We start from the raw sequence: 15,410 nt of genomic DNA, 5'->3' as shown, positions 1-15,410 counted from the left end.
TAAAAAACATTTTGTTATTACCTTTGGAGTTTTTGGCTAGCCGTTCTTCAAACTCCTCTTTGGCTTTTCTTATTACATTCTTGCACTTAATTTGGCAGTGTTTATGCTCCTTTCTATTTGCCTCACTAGGATTTGACTTCCACTTTTTAAAGGAAGTCTTTTTATCTCTCTCACTGCTTCTTTTACATGGTTGTTAAGCCATGGTGGCTCTTTTTTAGTTCTTTTACTGTGTTTCTTAATTTGGGGTATACATTGAAGTTGGGCCTCTATTATGGTGTCTTTAAAAAGCGCCCATGCAGCTTGCAGGGATTTCACTTTAGTCACTGTACCTTTTAACTTCTGTTTAACTAACCCCCTCATTTTTGCATAGTTCCCCCTTTTGAAATTAAATGCCACAGTGTTGGGCTGTTGAGATGTTCTTCCCACCACAGGGATGTTGAATGCTATTGTATTATGGTCACTATTTCCAAGCGGTCCTGCTATAGTTACCTCTCAGACCAGCTCCTGCGCTCCACTCAGGACTAAATCTAGAGTTGCCTCTCCCCTTGTGGGTTCCCGTACCAGCTGCTCCATGAAGCAGTCATTTAAAGTATCAAGAAATTTTATCTCTGCATTTCGTCCTGAAGGGAAATGTTCCCAGTCAATATGGGGATAATTGAAATCCCCCACTATTACTGAGTTCTTAATTTTGATAGCCTCTCTAATTTCCCTTAGCATTTCATCATCACTATCACCGTCCTGGTCAGGTGGTCGATAATAGATCCCTAATGTTATATTCTTATTAGAGCATGAAATTTCTATCCTCTGAGGGCAAATCATGAAAACAGGTCAGTGTCTTGACCTCAAATAGAGGAGGCAATGACTGATCCATAACAAAGGTGTAATTTCCACTTTGCCAACATCTTGTCCCAACTCCAATATGAGATCCACTGAATCCCACAGAGTTCCAAAGCTAACCTCAGCCTAAGCCCAAAAGAAGTGTATACAATTTTGGCATCTTTCAGCTAAATCTCAAGTATAAAAGTGGGTTTGGGGTTTTTTAGAGTACTGTATGCAGCTTCTGTGGGACTATCTTTATCTTCTTTGACAGTTTCACAGAATGAACACTTTCCATTGCTTTACCATGCAACATAACAGTAATATGAGGGGTAAATATTTTAAATCTTCAAGGCCTTTCATATTAAAGTGACATTATTTCTGCCAAATCCTGTTTTATGTAATCCTTTTTGTATGCATAAAACATGGTTTAATTTCAAATTTACAAAAAAAAAATTAAAAACAGTTTTGGAAATAAACCTCCTTTAACTATAAATATAAGTTTTCAAATGACAAATCGCTAGGATATTTAAGCTAGTTAATTCAAGACTGAGGGATATTGTTTGTACTGTATCCATGTCTGTGATATCTGGCAGATTCTGTGAGTAAATAAAAATAGGATTGTTTTGTAATAGGTTGGTGAGTCTTCTTTTTTGTGTGTATGTGTCTAAAGAGCTCTTAGCTAAATTTATTAAACAAACGAAACATGAGCTCCCAGAATGGTGATGTGGCAAAAGGGGCTAATATGTTCCTTGGATGCATAAAGAGGAGACGATCAAACTGAAATATGGAGACACTGTATTTGTATATGGCATTGGGGCGACCACTACTGAAATAGTGTGTCCAGTTCTGTGTCCACTCTTTAAAAAAGGATGTTGAAACACTGTAGAGTGTTTGGAAAAGAGTTACTAGAATAATTTGTTGTCTGCAAAATATGCCTTACACTAAGCTTCATTTATATAGCCTATTAAAAAGAAGGTAAAGAGGCAACTTGATCAGTTATTTACAAAGAGAGGAGACACCTGATTTTAGAGAGCTCTTTCTTTTAGCAGATAAAGACATAACTCGATCTAATGGCTAGAAGTTCAAGTCAGCCAAGTTCAAACTGGAAATAAGATGGGGACAATTAATCATTGGCAACAGATTACCAAGGGATATGATACATTTTCCATCAAATGGAGTCTTTCTTTGAAATATGTGATGTTTTTCTTCAAAAAAAAATCTTCTAATTCAACTGCAGGCTGTTGGGCTAGATTCAGGATTCACTGGGTGAAATTCTATGGCTTGTATTAGCAGGAGGTTGGATTAAATAACTATAATGGTTCCCTTCTGTCCTTAAAAAGCTATGAAGAACTGTGTGGAAATAACAGAGTCTGTCAAACAAACAAAATCAAAAGCAAGGAATATCTAAGACTGCCACAAGCACTCTTAAATAACCCCTGTTGTGCCTACCTACTGTAGCACACATTTTATCAGAAGATCTTAAAACAACTTAATCATGAACAATGATGTTCCTTTATTTATAGCCTAATGATGCATTCTAGTCCACCTGTCAGGGTTCCCTCCCCACTCTGAACTTTAGGGTACAGATGTCGGGACCCACATGAAGACCCCCTAAGCTTATTTCTACCAGCTTAGGTTAAAAACTCCTCTATTCCTTGGATTAAGTAACGCTGCCACCACCAAGTGATTTAAACAAACATTTAGGGAGGGCCACTTGGAGTCCTACCTTCCCCAAATATCCCCCCAAGTCCCTACACCCCTTTTCTTGGGCAGGCTTGAGAATAATCCCCCAAGCCCCTACACCCCCTTTCCTGGGGAGGCTTGAAAATATATCCTCACCAATTGGTACAGGTGAACATAGACCCAAACTCTTGAATCTTAAAACAATGAAAAAATCAATCAGGTTCTTAAAAGAAGAATTTTAATTAAAGAAAAGGTAAAAGAATTATCTCTGTAAAATCGGGATGGTAAGTACTTTACAGAATAACAAAAGACTCAAGAACACAGAGGATCTCCCCTCTAGGCAAAACCTTAAAGTTACAAAACCAGGTATAAACCTCCCTCTTAGACAAAGGAAATCACAAGCCAAAATAAAAGTAAGCTAACACATTCCTTCACTAGTACTTACTAATACTAATGGAGTTGGATTGCTTGCTTTCTTGATCTGTCTCCGGCAAGCACACAGAACAGAGAGACAAAGAACAGACAAAACAAAGCCTTCCCCCTCCTCCCCCAGATTTGAAAGTATCTTGTCCCCTTATCGGTCCTTTTGGTCAGGTGCCAGCCATGTTACCTGGCCAAGAGGGATTTTATAGTACTGTATACAGGAAGGTTGTTACCCTTCCCTTTATATTTATGACAACACCTATAATGCAGGTACAGTTTTGGTTGGTTTGTTTATATAGGACAGGGGTCGGCAACCTCTGGCATGTGGCTCGCCAGGGGTAAGCCCCCTGGCAGGCTGGGCCAGTTTGTTTACTTGCCATGTCGGCAGGTTCGGCTGATCGCGGCTCCCACTGGCCGCGGTTCGCCGTCCCAGGCCATTGGGGGCTGCGGGAAGTGGCGCAGGAGAGGGATGTGCTGGCCACGGCTTCCAGCCACCCCCATTGGCCTGGATCAGCGAACCGCAGCCAGTGGGAGCTGCGATCGGCCGAACCTGCCAACGCAGCAGGTAAACAAACTGGCCCAGCCCACCAGGGTGCTTACCCTGGTGAGCCACGTGCCAGAGGTTGCCAATCCCTGATATAGGATATACCCATTATATTTCCTTGTCATGACTGGATTCTGTCCTGGCTACCCTTCCACCACGGCTGTAGTGCACTAATGGGATGACACCTGAAGAGACCCCTTGGGTAGGTGGAAAACTACAGGCTTCGTGGGCATCACAGGCCACTCTACTGGTTTTCCACACATACCTTCAAGGGGCCTCTTGAATGGCTAGTCAGCTATACAAGCTGAGGAGTTAAAAAGGGACCACATTTGGTTTCTCAGTATATTTTAATTGTACTGTATAACATACATATCAATTCTGTTTCATAGTCATTGTAGTGGTCTATTTATATATTTTGAAAAAAAAACAATTAAATATTTTAATGTAAAATAAAAAAGTTATCACAAGAGTAAGCTACTTACTTGATAAGGCTTTTGCATTGTAATTACAAAACTGGACTGAGTAAAACGGGCAGCAAAAGCTTGCAATAAAGGCTCAGGAACTAGATCAGGGGTCGGCAACGTTCGGCTCGCCAGGGTAAGCACCCTAGTGGGCCGGGCCAGTTTATTTACCTGCTGACGCGGCAGGTTCGGCCGATCGCGGCCCCCACTGGCCACGGTTTGCCGTCCCGGGCCAATGGGGGCGGCGGGAAGCTGCGGCCAGCACATCCCTCGGACCGCGTCGCTTCCCGCCGCCCCCATTGGCCCGGAACGGCAAACCGTGGCCAGTGGGGGCCACGATCGGCCGAACCTGCCACATCAGCAGGTAAATAAACTGGCCCGGCCTGCTAGGGTGTTTACCCTGGTGAGCCGCGTGCCGAACGTTGCCGACCCCTGAACTAGATATTGCACTCTTAACAACATTTGCAGCTTAAGAATCTATTTATGAAGACCAAATTCATTATCAACTCTAACATTTTAAAGAACTACTTTCGATAGTTTGAACACAAATATGTTTAATGTCATACATTTGTAATAATATAGGCTTATCTACTTAAACAAGAGCTTTATCCAAAGCCCATTCAGCTCAATATGAGTTCTTTACATTAACTTCGATTGGCTTTGGATTAGGTCATAAGTGTCTGTGTAGTGTGTTAAATAATTGTTTTTTTAAATTATATATATATATATATATATATATATATATATATATATATATATATATATATATATATATATATATATACATACAACACTATTGGCAATTTTAATATTAATATGTTTCACAGTTTAAAACATTTTTATACTCTGAGTTCTAAATATTACTGATGGAATCTACAGTTGTAAATTTCCCCATGAAACTTTTAGGACCTAGATTTGAATTGCAAATGCTGAACAAGAAGTTTTAATATTTATTTTCAAATAGATGATTCATCTAAATAAAAAATGCTGAGCAACCTTCATATTTTTAATTTATTCTCAGTTATTCATTCTCAATTAGAGATAATTCAATCAGATTAGAAAAAAAACTACTGCACAACAGTCAAAACTCTATCCATGGCAGAATAGTGGATCAAATTTAAAAAACTCCACTTAGTAACTTTTTTTTTTTTAAGATTAGATTCTGCCAAAGAGGAGGGTAACAGATCCAGAAACAACCAAAAATATATGGCATGCACCAGTATTCTTCTTCTTACTATTCTTGAGAAGAAATAGTATAAGAGTCATTACTGAAAAACTTTATTTTCTCATTCACGTTTAGCTCATCTAATAGCATGAACTGGAACAAGCAGAACAAGTTAAGAACTACTGCCCAAGAGTCACATTCTAGCATATATTGGGTTGATTTTGTAGCCCAGAAGCCCTGTAATCTCATTATACATGTTTGTTGACAAATAAACTTGGTGAAAACAAATGCTAAAAACGGTGGCATCTTTCCATTCTTTTTTTAATGAGAAACAGATGACTAGTCTGACAAATATTACCAATGGAAAAATGATACTGTCTATTGCAGGGGTCAGCAATGTTCGGCACGCGGCTCGCCAGGGTAAGCACCCTGGCGGGCCGGGCCAATTTATTTACCTGCTGACGCGACAGGTTCGGCCGATCGCGGCCCCCACTGGCCGCGGTTCGCCGTCCCGGGCCAATGGGGGCGGCGGGAAGCGGCGCGGGCCGAGGCATGTGCTGGCCGCTGCTTACCCTGGCGAGCCGCGTGCCAAACGTTGCCGACCACTGGTCTATTGAGAGACTTTAATATGTAGCTAAATGTATTTCTTTTCTAGTACAGGCTAAACTGGCTAGTGATATTATATTCCTATCATTTCCAAAGGAAGGAAATAGCTTTATTTATTTAAAGTTAGCTAACAGCCACGATGTCCTACTTGCTAGCAATACGAGACAATTGAGACAATTTAGCTAGAGTCTTTCAATGAGAGAGAAATCTAATTGGGATACATACTTGTGTCCACAGTTTGTGAATGTGGAGCTGATGTGCTTAAAGCTAAGCTAGTGATTATACCACAGCAGTCTAGGCCAAAAAATGTGCTAAATTTAAAACTAGTGACAATCACATAAGTGTCCTCTATTTATTTATATGTGGTAATATTTTTCAAAGGAATTAGAACTTTTGAAGTAAAGTCATAATATGCATTGTTGCAATGTATTCCAATATTAGTTTTTAGCCAATAAAGATCAGTGACAGGGTAGGCTCACCTCACTTACAGTGCAGGTAGCTCCCTGAACAGACTAAATAAATACTACCCATAAAGATGAACAATAAATTATTGGGCTCAATGCAGGAATTATTGTAGACATTTTATAGTCTATGCTATGCAGGTCAGAATTGTTGATCATAATGTTACAAGTAACGTATCTATAAAAGCTCTTTTTAAAAAATAAACTCCTTTTTCAGGATACAATCTAAATGTAAATGTAAATGTAAACAGATACAGAGAGGACACACCATTGATTATGAAATTTCCACCATGCCACTGTAATAAGGTTCAAATACAAGTGAGTTGGGGAAGGTATAAGTAAACTCCAAACTGAATAGCCAAGTTTCCAAGCCGGTGACTTAATCTCTGCCCCATCAAATATTGTCCAGATGAGCAATGAATGAAGTAAGAGGGACATTCAATGGTAAAAGCAAAAGGCAATTGTACAACCCTCTTGAATCCCATTTCTTTTGACCTTTTATGTGCAGTGTGTCAAGCATACAAAAGGTAGCTGAACTGAGTTTGTTCATCACTACCTTTTTAGGTTGATGCACAATCTAAAAACAAAGAGGTGCAACATGGATCAATACTGAAACACAGAGTTTTAACCTTCCACACAATGTATGGAAAGCATAATACTGTATGAAACATAGGGAAATACTTAGGGCCAGATTGCACAAAAAGTTAAAGCTATTAATGGAATTTATTTGAGTTCACTGGTTGATATGGCAAAGCTATCCTAAGGTACATTCCAACACCAGAAATTTTGCCCTTTGTACGTGCAATAGAAGGATGCTACCATTGGCAAAATTTAACCCAAAATATTTCAGTTGGTCTTTTGCTTCTGTTTTAATTTATATTTATATTTATGATATAAAATTGCAAATATTCACCTATATGGTTTTATTGAAATGGGAATATCTCATCCAATCAGAGTGCAGGGAGTAAAGGAAGGGCCTCAAGCAAAGCCCACTTGAAGTCAATGAAGGTAATTCCATTATTTTCTTTTCACTTTAGATCAGACCCTTGAGGAGGCAAAAATGTGCATTTTTCTTCCATTCACTAATTTCCTGTACTCTGTTTGGCTCTGGGAGAATCTGACTGGCAGAATCACTGTACAGTTATTTTTCAGTAATGGTACTATGGATACGGAAATATCTCTAACCTGAGTGGCTACTACAATCCATCTGCTCTGCTTCCTGTACTCAATATTCTCATTTTTGCCACCAATCAAGATGCCATCTCACTCCCTTCAAATGAAGCAGAGAAACTCCAAAATGTACATGAAAAAAGAAAAAAATACCAGCAAGCAAATAGCATTGTGAAACCACTGAAAGGGAAATTTTTAAATATTTGACTCAGTCCCCTCCTGTGGCCCTGCTCCTGCTCCTATTGCAATCAGCTGGAGTCTTGCTGTTGACTTGATTAGGGGTAAAATTATGCCTTTTTTCTAATACCTGTCTGCCCTTCACTACTCCCCTCCTGCACAGTTCTTTGTTCCCACAATAACTGTCATCTATTTATGTTTTTGTTTATATCGGAAGAATCTTATCCTTTCCCATCCCATTCAGTTATGAAAGAAAACATTGTAGAAACAAATGTATTGCAGTTATAGTGGGGTGAAGAGTCTCTCTGAGCTGTAAGAAGGAAAGTTGGGAGCAAAAGAAAAAAAATGAGGAGAGAAGAATAGATAAGAGGAGTAAAGAAAAGGTGCAAAAGGTTTAGGCCGAAGTTTTCGAAAATGTTCTTCATTTTGGCTGCCTCAATTTTTGGGTCCCCAACTTTGGACACCTACAGATTGATTTTCAAAAGTGCTGAGCACCTAAAGTTCCAGCTAAAGTCAATGGGAGCTGTGGGAGAGCCGCACCTCTAAAAATTGGGTTCCACATGTCTCAAGATGGGCACCAAGAAATTAAAGAACCCAAAATAAGAGGACACCTTTAAAAGTTTAGCTCTAATTTTTGACAGTTGGACTTTTAATAATTTGACAGCATATTTTGTTTCATATTTTCATTTAAATTTTTAGGATTTTTATACCACAGTGCTATGACCTCGTAAACATAAAGCATCCTCCAGTTCTAATATAAGCCTATTAATTGTTTTCTACATTAGTTTTCTATTAAAAAAACAACAACAAAAATGACAATACATATTTAGACTTATCTCTAATCCTGTAGAAACATACATGAAATGCTGCTTTACCTTGTCACCTTCAGAAAAAGTTATTCCATCGATGGCTCTTTTCCAAGTAATTTCTGGTACAGGTTCTCCTTCTGCCTCACATATCAGTGTTGTTTGACCGTTTTCAAATGTGGTTTCATTTTTAAGATGTATTATCTGAGGCTGTACTGTTAAAAGTATAAATTATATTACTCATTGTGCATCAGAAACATTAAATAGCAGTTTATTTTTAAATGTCCTTTTTGTTTTAAAAGTTCATTCATGTTTACTCCATTGGGATTATCAGCAGCACTATTTCAAAATCCATGACACAACACAGGAAAACGAACTGCAGAGTGGGACTTACTTTTTAAAACAATGTAGGTCAAAATTGAATACAGACCTTGCATTATTAACAAGTTAAATACATTCTATGAAAAAAACCAACCAACAAATAGCATTAACATAATATTAAGGCAGAGAAATCAAGCACTCAGGTGTGCAGACATGAAATGATCAAGTTGAAATCTCAACTTTACTTCTGCTCCTTTTTACTTATGCCTTAAAACACTGATATTGAAATGATCCCGAGTTTGAGGCCTGCTCTACACTTAAAATTTAAATTGAACTAGCAGTGTCGCTCAGGGGGTGTGAAAAATTCACATGCTTGAGTGTCACAGTTAAGCCAACTTAGCCTCCAGGATAGACGTGGCTAGGTCAATGGAATAATTATTTCACTGACTTAGTTACTGCAACTTAGGGAGATGAATTACCTTTATTGACAGAAAAAGCCATTCTATTGCCTTAGGAAGAATCTACCTATGGGACTGTAGCTGTGCCATGGTAGTACCTGTAGTGTAGCCATACCCTGAGATGACTCAGATATTAAGACAGATCAATGCCCTATACTACATTAACTTTGAATCAGTCTAAACCTTTTAGCCTGCTGAATTTAACCTTTCATAACTGCAAAACTATTGAAACAATTTTCTCCAAACTGGTGCCCTGATCCTGAAGAGATCCATGCAGGTGGACTCTTGACAACTGGGAATCCACATGGATGCCAGGGTCCATATGCACGGACAACATCACAGGACCAGAGCCTTTACTAATGCTAAATTATTGTGTGCTAAAGCCTCAGTCAGAATACAAGTCCCATTGTGCTTGGTGCTGTAAAAACACAGTTCCTGGCCCAAAGAACACATTTTAAAAAGATAAAAAACAAACATACAAAAATAGACAAAGGTTGGGGGAAAGGGATAGAACATATAAGCAAAGTGATTAAGATAAAGATGGTCACACATCTTATTTCAATTTTTCCCTATATATTTATACTATTATTAGGATTTTGCTCAGTCTTCCACACACACAAATCATCTTGAAGCAAAGACTAAAGCATGAAAAATTTTAGCCTGATAGTTGAATAGTTTAGAAAGTAATGTGTGAGAAAATTATTTCCAAAATTATTTCCATGATTTCCCCTAACTATAGTGGTCCCTGCTGTCTATTGCTACCATCCCAAACAGACTCTTTTAAGGCAAACACAAGTGGTTACAGTGGTGACATACACCGCTGTGTCAAGTATATTTGACAAAGCTAACAAATTTCAATAGTCTAAACCAGGGGTCGGCAACGTTTGGCACGCGGCTCGCCAGGGTAAGCACCCTGGCGTGCCGGGCCAATTTATTTACCTGCTGACGCGGCAGGTTTGGCCAATAGCGGCCCCCACTGGCCTCGGTTCGCCATCCGGGCCAATGGGGGCGGTGGGAAGCTGCGGCCAGCACATCCCTCACCCGCGCCGCTTCCCGCCGCCCCCATTGGCCCGGGACGGCGAACCGTGGCCAGTGGGGGCTGCGATCGGCCGAACCTGACGCGTCAGCAAGTAAATAAACTGGCCCGGCCCGCCAGGGTCCTTACTCTGGTGAGCCGCATGCCAAACGTTGCCGACCCCTGCTCTAAACATTTGCTTATTATTTTGGGACAAAGTCTATAGTCTTACCCTTGGTGTAACCCCAATGAAGTAAATGTGATTTCATGTGGAACAAATTGGTGAAGAATTTCACCCATTATCTCTCTTTTCTGTTTATTAAATTCAGTGACCACTGGAACAATACAAGACTGTTTCATGTTAAAATTTTAGATATGGAACTACCCATAAATAAATGAATAAATAAATAAATAAATTTTGTTTCTACTAAGGATGTCTGCATCCATGCAGGAAGAAGATAAGACATGGTCAAAAGTTTAGGGGCATAAAATAGGGGCAGGTCTCTAATATTACTTCATTTTTATCCAGATTATCTCAATTTGGTTCTCAATGCAAAATGTGGTATCTATGTGAGAACCACTGAACTGCATGTCATACATTCTACAGTATTAGTAGCTGCTGTAAAGTCAGGGCTTAAGTCAGTTTCCCATAATAAAATCCTGATTTCTAACTCACACATGCATGCACACACCAAATTCCCCCCAAAAGAAACAAATCACACCAAAATTTTACATGGTACCTCTCATCCCCAGAACAGGGATTATTTTTAAATTAAGAAAATAATTAAAGTGAGTTGTAAAATTACAATGTTTAAAAACTTTCTATGCCAGTAAAAAATTGAGGATCCCCCTAACTTTTCTGTCTCATCATAGCTCCAGAAAGGCTTATGTTCAGAAATACTTGAGTGCATCAAACATTAATTAATTTACTTTCACAACTTGCCTGAGAGATAGGAGAGTATTAATATTCCCATTTTACAGATGGGAAAACTAAAACAGAGTATTTTATCTAATGCCACCAAGTAAATATGTGACAAAGCCAGGATAAGAACTCAGGATGAGCTCTGATTCCAAGCTTGTGCTCATTCCTTCAGACCACACTGCCTGAGGTGCTGAACCTCCACAGCTCCCATTAACTTTGGTTGCAATTGTGATTCTGCTTTAGACAACTTGCCCGTATAGCATCATAAGGGAATTCTGCTGCAGATCTAGGGACCAAAAGAAGTTCTCTTGGATGGCAATCAACTACCTTAATTACAAGACTATCCTTTCTCTTCTTACAGCCCTTTGATTCATTCTCTTCCCACATTCCAACTTCCAAAGTAAATGAGACGGGGTCCTCTAGTCTTATTCACTACACAATCCTGGTTCATTCTCACAACTCCATCGATCTTGTATATTGAATAAGGCAGGGGTTCTGTTGGAAAAATAGTCTGTGATCATATAACTAAAGGTTGTGCCTTCATGCATATGGAACAGCAGGCAAATTTATGGTTGTCCTAGTCACCTTAATTTTGGCCTCTTTTATGTTTGAATATTGGACTTTGCAACTTTAACATTCTTTTAAGAGATTGTAGTATTTTGCATGTAGTGTTTTCCTAGTGTTTTTTTTTTTTTTTAAACAAAACTCAAATTGCATCCTGTAGAACCATAATGACCCTCACATCGGTCCACAGCACAGACCTTTACCAATTGAACTAAAGGAATAACCAATAGCAGCAATATGCTGTTATCTTCAGTATAAACCAGTCACTATGTGACACATTTTACTATTGGTTTGCAAAAATATTTGTTAGACAGGAGAAATATATTAGATTGTATTACTGGCTTAGGAGGGGAATGCTGTCCAGTGGTTACAAATAGCTAAGCCAAGTACCCAGAACTACTTCAGCAAAGCAGTGCCACTAAGTGGGTGGATAATACTTACCTGCTTCTTAAAGTAAGTGCTAGGAGGCCTTGCCCAATAACAAGAACCATGAACCGCACAGAAGTAACGCCAATCAGTGGAAGAACTGAGACTAGAACTCATAATTTCCTCTTGGCCACCGACACAGCGCATCTTGGCTAGCCCAATACTGCCAGTCGTAAGAGTTCAAAACTTATGAGTCAAAGCCAAAAATGAGAGATTGTAAAAAATTATACACTGAAGTGGGGGACTTTTTTCCACTCCTGTCTCTGGACTTTTTACTTTTTAGGGGAAGTTCCCACTGCCAATATCTATATTTCCTTTCTGGTTGAAAATTCAACCTTAAGTGTATACACAAATATGCCCTCCTGCCCCACAATACTACTCAGAGGGTCGGGAGTTACTCTCTTCTTACTTCTATGGCAGGAGACATGCCATTCTATTGCTCTCAAAATTCTGGCTCTGTCACCCTCCTGCCTCCTTCCCCACCCACCAACCCCTTCCCTTCACAATCTCTTATTCTTCCACATTTTCCAAACATGCTCTCTTGGTCTCTTTATGTCTAAAAGTACCTGATCAAGTGCTAAACATGGTCTAGCTGCCAGGCATTTCGAGTATCATTTCAAAAAACTGGGTTCAAACAAGGCTTCATTTTCTTGCATCCAACAGACTCTTTACCACCCCACCACATCCCCCTGTCCCTCTTTATTCCCCAGCCTCCATTCCTGATCCCTCTACATTCCCTATCACTATCTCTACTCACATTCCTTATACCCTCCACATCCTCCACCCCTGCTGTCCCTCATCTTCCAGATCCCCACCTCAGTTTCATGTCCTGCATTTGAACATTCCCCTTTCATACACCTGAATCACTTGTATAGTGACTAAAGGGCCACACTCTTTCTGAATGGCAGGCTGGCTTTTGCTTCATTGGAAACAATGGGACGTGGTGGCCACCTTTACTAAGGCAATCCTCACTTTTATCAGCTAACACTGTAGGGAAATGGTGGCCATCTTGGCTGAGGGCAGCCTGTGGCTTCAGTCCCATTGACAAGAATGAGAGATGATGTCCATTTTGGCTAAGGGCAAAACTGCATCTTTGAAGATAGAAGAAAATCATGTTAAATCTCAAAATAATCCCCATCTACCACTCTCCTATTCTATAGGAAAGATATAAAGCTTGATGTTCATCAACCACAGAGCTAACCTTACAAATTTTGTGTGCCCGCCTTTTGTAGAAGTTATTCGGATTAGCACAAGAATATTTTCCTAAATTTATGCATGACAAACAATTCAATTTTCCCAAAGGGATGCATGTTCTAAACCTTCCATGTAAAAAGCCTTGATCTTTACAGGTTCTACTATTCTAAATTTCGTAAAGACCTTCTTCTAGTGGGTCACTTTAGGAGGAAAACATTCAGCTTGACATTTTAGACACAAGGAGCTGACATTTAATAGACTAACCACTGATTAATATTCCTAGCTGACAATTATTATTAAGAGGAAGGAGAAAAGCTTGAAAGGGAGAAAAAGATACTATTTCATTGCCCTGATTTTATAGGCCAGAAAATCATAATTCACTATTGACCTAAAGGTCTGCAATGTATTATGGTAGCTGGTTAACTTTTAATTATACAGGTAGGATAATAAGATAGTATTTTAAAAAAATGAGAACTATGCATCTATGCCACAGTGAGGTACCAAGACTTCTGTGGATAGGAAAACTAGAACAGACTTTTAAGTCTGTAAATGTTCTTTCTCTGATTGGACAAGGCCATTCTCAAATTAAATTGATACTTGCTTACAGTACTATTGATCAGACAAGCAACCAATGGAATTAAAGAATTGTGGTGCCAATCCAGGCATGCCACTAATGAAATTATGGAATCTTGGGATGCCAATCCAGAAAGGTTGAAGGTTTAACATAAACATAAATGCTTTTATTGTAAGTAAAGCACTTACAATAAAATGTACTAACAAGCTGTGATCTTGCTGAGATATCTGTCTGGAATGAAAGAAGATTCAGGAAAGAAAGGACTTGCACGCAAGCTTAGTTAAAGTGAAAATTGTTATGCAGAAAACAAAATGGACAGTCCCCTATAAGAAAAAAAAATATTTCACAAATGGGACACTAACAAAGAGACTAAACATCCATCAGAGAAACAACCTTTAAAGGTAAGAAAAAAATTTCTGTTGTCTGAGCAGTCAAGGTCAGTCACTAGATAAGATCTATGTAGTATTTTATCAATACATAAAGGTGATATTATTTCTCCAGAACATAAAGTTTAATCTATAGAATGATGTGTCCATCAGAAGTATTCATGGAAGATTATACAGAACCTTTTCTAATCTGTGACACTAGTTTCCATATCTACCCATTTAAATAAAATGTTGGGTTTGTTTTTGTTTGCTTTGTTTTTATCAGCTTTTAGGATTCAGGTTTTCAAGCTTTTCTCTGCAAAAGAATGAGGGTTAGAAACTTTATTTATTTTTAAGATGAGATTCTCACATAATCAAATAACTCGAAGCGGTAGCACTTTAAGAAAAATACCAAATATTGCAAGATTCATAATAAAAATCACAAGACTTAGTAATACTGTAATGTTGTTGATTGTCCTTTTCTTTAATGTCTTCAAAAGAGCCCACAGTTTTACCCAGGGTCAGAAAGTTCCTGTAGGATCTTCGGACAAGGGGTTAATAAGACTCAGGACTAGGAAAAGTTTAAGATCAGAGACATTGCTGCTTTTGGAAAGAACTACCTCAAGCCAGCTAATCATATAGATATAGCAAAACTGCAACCCCCTCTGCTTCCAGAATGGACTGTGAGTTTGGTAAATATGCTGCAGGCCAATGAGAAGCCAAAGAAGAGACAGAACTACTTGAGATGCAGGTTCCTGAGACAGCATTGTAGGTTCTGAGGTAATCAGGACTTACAGATACACTTGTAAGGAAGGACTGACTTGGACAAATCTATCTTGAACCCATGGGCCATGAGGGAGAAGTCTCCTTCTGAGCAATTCTTCAATATCAAATTAATACAGTAGGAATCTAAGACTTCCTCTTCTAAGAGCACTGATATCACTGTCTCTATAGCAAGGCATACTGGACTGTAACATTTTTTTATGTCTTTTCTAGGAGAGTGAGAGAGAGAGAGAGAGAGAGAGAGGGAGGCAGAGGAGTAATAGGGAAGGCAAGAGGTAAATTTAGAAAATGTATAAACTAACTATAGGTGACAAAAGATCTTAGCCAGCTCATGGAATTAGACAGGTTGTATTGCAGGTGGCCTTGATGCTGAGTGGAATGAATTGGGTCAGTGGTAGTTGAAAGACGCTTCTTACAGCACACACAGGCTTAGCCACTGGTCCCCCTGCCTCGAGTACAGACACTTTTGCTTT

General features: G+C 39.1%; 1 protein-coding gene across 1 annotated transcript in view; it reads right to left on the bottom strand.

Annotated features, from left to right (window-relative positions):
* The window catches only part of NCAM2 (neural cell adhesion molecule 2), a 272,786-nt gene that overhangs the window by 210,007 nt on the left and 47,369 nt on the right, over positions 1-15,410 (bottom strand). The window contains exon 8 of the mRNA XM_065401487.1: positions 8,385-8,530. Within this exon, the coding sequence (XP_065257559.1) occupies positions 8,385-8,530 (146 nt within the window). The remainder of the gene's footprint in view (positions 1-8,384; positions 8,531-15,410) is intronic.

This window comes from Emys orbicularis, chromosome 1 (genome assembly GCF_028017835.1).
Source record: "Emys orbicularis isolate rEmyOrb1 chromosome 1, rEmyOrb1.hap1, whole genome shotgun sequence".
In the NCBI taxonomy this organism is placed as follows: Eukaryota; Metazoa; Chordata; order Testudines; family Emydidae; genus Emys; species Emys orbicularis.
This window is presented reverse-complemented; position numbering and strand designations above follow the sequence as displayed.